General features: G+C 45.3%; 1 protein-coding gene across 2 annotated transcripts; it reads left to right on the top strand.

The window, feature by feature from the left end:
- Positions 1-2,607: 2,607 nt before the first annotated feature.
- On the top strand, positions 2,608-8,127 carry tmem72 (transmembrane protein 72). Of its 2 annotated transcripts, none has more exons than XM_024425377.1 (5): positions 2,608-2,927; positions 5,491-5,557; positions 6,149-6,220; positions 6,466-6,605; positions 6,845-8,127. In XM_024425377.1, exons 1-5 carry the CDS (start codon positions 2,852-2,854, stop codon positions 7,255-7,257), a joined length of 768 nt encoding a protein of 255 aa, XP_024281145.1. In that variant the 5' UTR covers positions 2,608-2,851; the 3' UTR covers positions 7,258-8,127. The 2 variants fall into 2 exon arrangements, with proteins under 2 accessions (XP_024281145.1, XP_024281144.1); XM_024425376.1 differs by having other exon boundaries at positions 6,466-6,623.
- The last annotated feature ends 541 nt before the right edge of the window (positions 8,128-8,668 follow it).

Genomic DNA, 8,668 nt, shown 5'->3' with positions numbered 1-8,668 from the left:
ATCACGTCCCAGACCAGACCTCCTTACAGGCTAGTGTGGGTGGTTGTGGTCTAAGGTTATGATAAAACATACAAAGCTGGGCCTCCCGAGTGGCGCAGTGATCTAAGGCACTGCATCGCAGTGCTAGAGGTCTCACTACAGACCCGGGTTTGATCCCGGGCTTTATGACAACTGGCCGTGATCGGGAGTCCCATAAGGCGGAGCACAATTGGACCAGCGTCGTCCGGGTTAAGGGAGAGTTTGGCCAGAGGGGCTTTACTTGGCTCATTACGCTCTAGTGACTCCTTGGGCCGGGTGCCTGCAGGCTGACCTTAGTTGTCAGGTGAACAGTGTTTCCTCAGACACATTGGTGCACTGGCTTCCGGGTTAAGCGTGCGGGTGTTAAGAAGCGAGGTTTGGCAGGTCATGTTTCAAAGGACGCATGACTCCACCTTTGCCTCCCCAGCCTATTGGGTAGTTGCAGCAACGAGAAAAAATATAAAGCTGAAAATTGTTCATGTTTTGCAGCATAACGTGCGCTTCAATGACCTAACTCTACTTAATAGAACTATAAGACAACGGCATTGTTTCTAGGACATATGATTGTGGCCGTTTCTACAACATTTGCTGTGGTTCAGTTCAGTATCTTCTAGTTGCAGCTGCAGACCATGGTCATCTGGGTCCTAGGTCACAGAGAATACTTTTGCGATGTATTGGGGTTGTGCCGCAGAGTCTCATCATTATTGAATTGTTATAAAGACGTGGTTATGAAACCCACGAGACAAAACAAATATAAAACTCTTAAACAGAGAAAAACACTCTCATAAATTCTGCTATTTAACCCCAGGTCTTCATGCTCCACTTAAACTGCTCCCTTTTAATAGTCCTACATATTATTCTACACATTTTGTGTTCTTTCTGATTAACATTTCTGGACAAACTTAGTCTCTCCAGCAGCAGTTAGCCTCCGTAGTTTCCCAGATTCACAGAGTGTTGTGTTTGATTTGGATTGAAACAGTTGATTATTGCTAGAAGCTTGCATCACAGTAGGATAAACACACACAAATAACCTGGCTGTTAAGCTGGAAACAAGTGGACTTGGAGTGGGAAACAAAGGTGCCTTTGTGAGTGAGTTTTGTGTGTGTGTGTGTGTGTGTGTGTATAATGTGATTTACATACTTGAACCCACAACAGGAGTCAATCTGAGGTCCAGCTCTGTCTGTGTTTCTGCCAATAGGACTAACACAGGTCCGGTACTCAGTGTGTGTGCCAGCTTACAGTATGTGTGTGTGTAAGCGTGTGTGTCACCGCTGATCAAGGGGTTCTTTGTTGGCGGCGGCAGCATGTTTTCCACTCTTCACAGCATTTCCACACTCTTAAAGTTCCTCAGGGCTTAAACAGCTAGGCCATTTTACAAACATCTAGGGTATGTTCTAAACATCTAGGGCAGGAGTCGGCAGCAGGCAGCCCGTGGGCCAAAACCGTGCCACTATTGATTTTTTTTGCTTAAAAAAAAAAAGACTGTAAAATAACCAGGAATTCAGCTAAAATGTTATTTAGAAAATCTGTTCCCAAGTATTCCCATGGATAGAAAAAGAGACAAGGGGCAATTCCACTTAAAGTTCTGTCACCGAGCAAGACCCACTGTTCCCCGGACGCCGAAGACTTGGATGTCGATTAAGGCAGCCCCCCATACCTTTCTGATTCAGAGGGGTTGGGTTAAATGCGGAAGGTATCCCCCTTTCTCTTTCCCTAAAACGTATGCCATACAAAAACCATTCATTTCAAAGTTGAACAAACCATACAACTCTATGCATAAGGACTGCTTTTAACAATTTACACTGAATATTTTACAAAAACACATTTACTGGGAGAGCTGTGCGGATGCAAAGTGCGGTAAAAGAATTCCAGTAACATCAGCTACGTATGTGCACTTCACTGCCCTGGGGCATCACTTTAGACCAGGGGGAAGAGTGCCCCCTACTGGCACACCAACACCACATCCAGCAGCATTTGGTCTCCCATCCAGGGACTGATCAGGACCAACCCTGTCGAGCTCCCAAGGCAAGCCATCAGTGGGCTGCAGAGTGGTATGCTGCTGGTGAAGGGAGCTAGGATGCTTATCTTCTGAAGGTCGTTGACCTCAGTGTGTGAGTGTCTTTGCCTGCATGTGTGGCGTTTACGTACGTGCGCGTGTGTGTGTCTGTGTTTATGACCACCTCTGGGAAGGGCAATCCAGCCACAGCATTATTTTTAATGTCATTCACAAACCAGGTAATCTTTAACCAGCCATCAGAAAGAACACTCTGGCACAAACACCCTTCACCAACCTGTAGCGCTCACACACAAACACCCGATACACACACAACCATGATCCGACCGGCCACACTCACCTTGTGTGTGTGGAATGCTGTATAAACCGACTAAGTGTGTGTGTGTGTGTGTGTGTGTGTGTGTGTGTGTGTGTGTGTGTGTGTGTGTGTGTGTGTGTGTGTGTGTGTGTGTGTGTGTGTGTGTGTGTGCGTGCGTGCGTGCGTGCCTGTGTGCGTGCGCGTGTGCACAAGCTTGGGTATTTGTGTGTGTGTTTCAACGCTGCTTTAGACCGATTAGTACCCAGCCACTCACTGAGAGGCTCAAAAAGACTGAGCCCCATGGAGCTGTGTGGATGCTGCCTCTGTTGCCACTGTAACCCCTGGAGCTGAAATTGCATAGTGCATCTGTAGCTACTAAAGCTCACCTGTGAGATTGTACTGCAAAATGTCACATTAATATAGGCTCCAATAGAACCCACAGACTGACGTTTGAACTGGAGAGAGGTGGATTAGAGAAGGAAGAAAGAAGAGTTGTAAAAGAGGAGAGAAGTGTTTGCGCGATGGGCAGCGTGGTGACAGCCTGGTGGGTCGTGGTAGAGGTTGCCTGCAGGATTCTGGGTATTTCTACATCAGCAGGTAGGAGACCGCAGGACTGTAATTGACTGGACACACACACTATCTCTTTCTCATTTACACAACATCAGGTAGGAGACAGACTGTAGGCCTGGACTTTAAAATGGAGCTGTGAAACGAATTTTGTCATCTATCACAGAGGTTGTGAGTGAGTGAGTGAGTGAGTGAGTGAGTGAGTGAGTGAGTGAGTGAGTGAGTGAGTGAGTGAGTGAGTGAGTGGTGAGTGAGTGAGTGAGTGAGTGAGTGAGTGAGTGAGTGAGTGAGTGAGTGAGTGAGTGAGTGTAGAGGATTAATCATGAACCTTAAGGCTTATCTCCTCTTGTTCTCTAGTGAGAACAGCAGGCTAAATGGTCTAGACTAATATGTACTGTATTGTATCATATATAACTGTGTTTTAGTGCTCCTAGAGGGCTACGGAGACACAGAGCTCCCTCAGTCTACTCTCATACTATATCATAGCATGAATCACATACTGCTTTGTTTCAGCTACAGTACACTCTCTACCTCCTGCTATATCCATTTAAAGGTCTGGTATTTACAGTGTAATATACATGGGACATCTATATGTCTGAGCTGGGTGGTAAGTGTCTAGTCTCACATCACACAGAACTCATCTCTTACTGTCTTATTGGCTAATTTGACCATATGCTGACACACATACACTTACTTTTTAGATCTACACCGTCCCTTTGAGAAGCATGTCATTTTCCACTAGGTCTAGTCTACAGGCAGCGTTAATTCTCCAAACACTCCATAAAGTCCTACTAACCATTTAGCCTCGGTCCCCTGATCTAGACATATTCCCTTGGTGCAGATTCCAGCACCGCATTTCTGGTAAACAGATTTGACCAATGACTTCCACATGTCAGTAGTGACCACCGTTTCAACCCTGTCACCTTACTCACACACACACACACACACACACACACACGCACATACACACACACAAGCATACATGTATGCACACACACACAAATTTAAAATGTATTTAAAATTTATTTAAAATTTTAAAATTTAAATTTAAATTTAAATTTTAAAATTTAAACCATTTAAAGAAATTTAGTCTATCCTTAACAAGCAACCCACAAACAGTTGACTCACTCTCGCTTCACTTTCTTGAATGTAATGTAGACATACTGCAGTGGTACCTACTTCACTGCAGATATTTATTTGAATACATTTTTCAAGGAGTTGGGCTGTACCACTCCTTTTGTATTTTGTAAAAGCCTTACTGAAGAGATAGTACAGTGTTGGAAAGATGAGGGGGAGACTGAGGCAATGGTGTGCCGCCCCATGGGTCTCCCGGTCAACTGCGACAGAGCCTGGACTCCAACCAGGATCTCTAGTGGCCTTAGATCACTGCGCCACTTGGGAGGCGTCATGGACCCCTCTTTGTGCACGGGGGCATTGTCATGCTGAAACAGGAAAGGGCCTTCCCAAACTGTTGCCACAAATTTGGAAGCACAGAGCCATCTAGAATGTAATTGTATGCTGTAGCATTAACATTTCCCTTCACTGGAACTAAGGGGCCAAGCCCAAACCATGAAAAACAGACCCAGACCATTATTCCTCCAAACTTTACATTTGGCATTATGCATTGGGGCATGGCGCGTTCTCCTGGCATATGCCAAACCCAGATTCGTTGGTTGGACTGTCAGATGTTGAAGCGTGATTCATCACTCCAGAGAACGCGTTTCCACTGCTCCAGAGTTCAATAGCGGCAAGCTTTACACCAATGCAGCCGACGCTTGGCATTGCACATGGTGATCTTAGGCTTGTGTGCTGCTGCTCGACCACGGAAACCCATTTCATGAAGCTCCAGACAAACAGTTCTTGTGCTGACGTTGCTTCCAGAGGCAGTTTGGAACTCGGTAGTGAGTGTTGCAATCGATTTTTAAGTGCTACGCGCTTCAAACGTGTGGCCAATCACTTCATGGCTGAGCTGTTGTTGCTACTAGACATTTCCACTTCACAACAACAGCACTTACAATTAAGTGCTCTAGCAGGGCAGAAATTTGACGAACTGACTTATTGGAAAGGTGGCATCCTATGACGGTGCCACGTTGAAAGTCACTGAGCTCTTCAGCAAGGCCATTCTACTGCCAATGTTTGCCAATGATTCCATGGCTGTGAGCTCGAATTTATACACCTGTCAGTAACAGGTGTGGCTGAACTAGCCAGATCCACTAATTTGAAGGAGTGTCCACATACTTTTGCATATATAGTGTATTTAGGAAAGACAGCCATGTGGTAATTCTGACATCTAGTGGCCACTACATGTACAAATAACCTGTTGGACAATTAGGCCTAGAGTTCATTTGGAATAAAGTACTTAATTCAGTAGTTAATTTACTATCAATTTCATCTAAATCATCATCACTATTTTGTTTAAATGCTAAATGTGAAGTGTGTGTGTGTGTGTGTGTGTGTGTGTGTGTGTGTGTGTGTGTGTGTGTGTGTGTGTGTGTGTGTGTGTGTGTGTGTGTGTGTGTGTGTGTGTGTGTGTGTGTGTGTGTGTGTGTGTGTGTGTGTGTTCATGTGTAACCTGCCCTTCTGCTGTCTCCAGTGCTTTGTGTTGTAGGAGTGGATACGTTACGACAGGGGAAGTTCCACAGTCTGGCCATCTACCTGCTGTGAGTACTCTCATTGGATAGAAACAATCACTGCTAAACTCTATATAAAAACTTCCTGCTTCACTTGGATAGGTTACTGTTGGTACATACAGTTCCCCATAAGTCACACAGGAGTCCCTCTAGACACCCCCCTACACACACACACACACACACACACACAAACACAACTTTAATAAAAGAAAGAATGTGTGTTTCAGGTCAATCTGCACTCATAATGGAAAAAGAGGAGGTTGGCTAGGGGAGGGGTGGTCTAGGGTGGGGGAGGCAGTACAGGAAGAGCGGGGCAAGCAGGAGGAGAGGCAAGTGACCTGGGTCACTGTCCTACTTTGCATTATGTCTGTGACCCATGGCTAAACTCCCATGAAGCAACACGCACTGCACAGCACAGGAAAACATCTCCCTGAGGAGTAGAGAAATGCAAGACTGTTTATTACATTTATCAACAGTGGAGACCGAGTCTTCTGATAGGAAATGTCATGGGTTGTACTCTGTATGACATTGTCCCTTATTCTGGTCCGTAGTTGTCTGATCACTAGCATCTGTTTTGTTCTTGGTCTGTTCTTTGATCTGTTTGTGTGTTGAAACCCTTAGGGTGTCTGGGGCAGGTATGATGGTGTTTGAGGTAGCCTACTTCCTAGATGCCCTCCTGCAGATGTGTCTGCCGTGAGTACACTACCCACAATCTCCAACTAAGGCTTTGTCTAAGTGTGCATCCAAAATTGTACATTATTCTCTGTATGGTGCACTACTATGGGAGCCAAAGGGCGAGAGTGTTGTATAGGGAATAGGATGCAATTTGTCCTTTGTCATCATAGCAAATGTGTGGCTATTTCTTTCAGAAGTGAAGTGAACAAAAAAAACTTAAACATAATACTGTCCCCTGCCCCCCCCCCCTCTCCTCTCTCTAGTTTCCCCCCAGGGTGGCGTGTGTTTGTGTTGTGGGGAAAGATGGCTCGTCTTGGAGGCTTTCAGAAGTTCCTCTACTACTCCATGATGTCAGTGGTGTGTTTCCTTCACCCTGTGTTAGTGTGGCATGCTGTTATACCAGGTAACACCACTCTACCAGGTAACAACATTACCTAACCATGGCATTATCCTTACCTAACCATCACTATTGTTACCAGGTACTACTACACACTATTATTACATTTAAGAAGGTTGATGTAATTCACAAACATTGATACTCACCCAACATGTCTTTTAGATTCAGTTTAAATTCAAAACAACATCTGATGTTTAAATGTATTGTATTTCTTCAGTTTGAAAAGTTCTCCCCTATGATTCCAGGCATCATGCTCCTGGTCACAGCCTTCTTCAACTTCATCCTCAGCAAAAATACCGAAACAGTGTCCCCTAAAGACCTGGAGGACAATGTAGGGATAACGTCTGTGTGTGTGTCTGAGAGAGGAGGGACAGAACATACCTTCTCTTTCCTCCACATGGCGATGGGCAGGAGAGGGGCAGGGCTGGCCTTCGTACCCAGGGAGAGTGGCTTGGGAGTGGGGGAGAGAGGAGAGAGCAGCCAGGCCATGCTGGAGGTAGAGATGGAGCAGCCAGGGTCAGAGCTAGAGCGAGTGAGGAAAGAGAAGAATAGACATGTGCATTTCCAGAACAGTGCTACAGAGGAGACAGAAATGGAGGAGTACCATGACTTTGAACCAGAGACCACCTCGGACACCGCTCCTATGATCACGAACTGAACATTACACTACTGTTATTCATTGAAGGCCCAGGAGATTATGGTGGAGAAGAGAGACTGAGCTCCATTAACATCAGCAGAGCTGGGGCACAGTGGAGAAGATGGCCAAAGACTGCCAGAAGTGGAGAACCTTGTCGGTGTGGAGGAGTGGACGAGTGAGTGTGTGACACTACAGAAGCAATACAGTTGGGGGTCAGCTGGAGCAGGGCTTGAACCAGGGACCTCAGACACCGCACATATGATCACTGACTGAATATTACACTACTATAGTAATGCAGGGGGACAGTTGAGGTGAGGTTTGAACCAATGGCCTTGAGGTTAAAGGTGAATTGTGGTGGTGGTGACTAACATTTGGATGCTGATGCTCATCAGTCAATGACCCAATGCCAAATAATACATATAATCAATGGTCTATATACTATAGGAGAGTTAACTCATTGAAAACAGACTAACGTGTTTGCTTGCCCACTTCTTTCTTAGATTGAACACATTTCTGTTAGCTAATGGTAATATAAAGACCAGAAACACTGGCTTTGTATGATACAGGTGTGGGCCCCACATTCCACGAGCTGTAGGAGGGTCACACACTACACAGACGTTTGGGAAAGGCTGCTGTTACTAACTGCTGACCGCACAGTCTGACTTAATCTATTGCATATGATGAAGATGATAATGATGATGATTTTAATGGTGATCATAATGAGGATGGCGATGGTGATCATTTAAAGTAAGGGTCTGATTTTAAGCGAGGCAGTCCACTAAGGTGAATGTATGTGTTGTATGGAATCTGTTTTAGCTGCACACAGAACATGTGTATAATGTTTTGCACATGTAGAATGATTTCTATAGTAATAAAACCCCTTTGTACCGACGGATTGTGAGGCTTTATTGTGTTGTTCTACAATGTAATTTGACCAAATCCTCTTTGTCTTATGCTATGGATGATTTACTGTACATATCTGGAGAAGTGTGGGGGTAGGGTGGTTGAAGCATTAAGGGTCAGGGCAGTGTGTGTGTGCGCTTGTCTGTTCGGGCAGAGGGTCACTTACATCCCCCATGCATTATTCATATACAGCAAGAACCCTTTCTGTGTCCCTGAACTTCTGACCCTGGTCCCCTATGTGAGAGTGAGTGAGTGTGTGTGTGTGTGTGTATTATGTGCTTACTTCTGTGTTGTGTGTGAAGGATTGTGTGTATGGTTATTTATTACACTCCCTGTTTGGGTGTGTGTGTGTGTGCGTGCGTGTGTGTCGTAACGGACCACCTAGGTGGGGTGACCATGCTGATGGAGCACAGGAAGAGGTTACTCCTGGATTGTCCTAGCAACCCACTGGGAACAGAAGTCAGTTCAACGTCTAGTTTGGATTTACTTGGTAAAGTTGTCAACTAATGTGAATTCAACGTGAAATCCA

This window comes from Oncorhynchus tshawytscha, linkage group LG06 (genome assembly GCF_018296145.1).
Source record: "Oncorhynchus tshawytscha isolate Ot180627B linkage group LG06, Otsh_v2.0, whole genome shotgun sequence".
Taxonomy (NCBI): Eukaryota; Metazoa; Chordata; class Actinopteri; order Salmoniformes; family Salmonidae; genus Oncorhynchus; species Oncorhynchus tshawytscha.
This window is presented reverse-complemented; position numbering and strand designations above follow the sequence as displayed.

Coding starts and splice junctions, on each gene's coding strand:
- tmem72 (XM_024425376.1), top strand. CDS start 2,852: ATGGGCAGCGTGGTGACAGCCTGGTGGGTCGTGGTAGAGGTTGCCTGC. Junction 2,928..5,490: donor GGGTATTTCTACATCAGCAG/GTAGGAGACCGC, acceptor TGCTGTCTCCAG/TGCTTTGTGTTGTAGGAGTG. Junction 6,221..6,465: donor CTCCTGCAGATGTGTCTGCC/GTGAGTACACTA, acceptor TCCTCTCTCTAG/TTTCCCCCCAGGGTGGCGTG.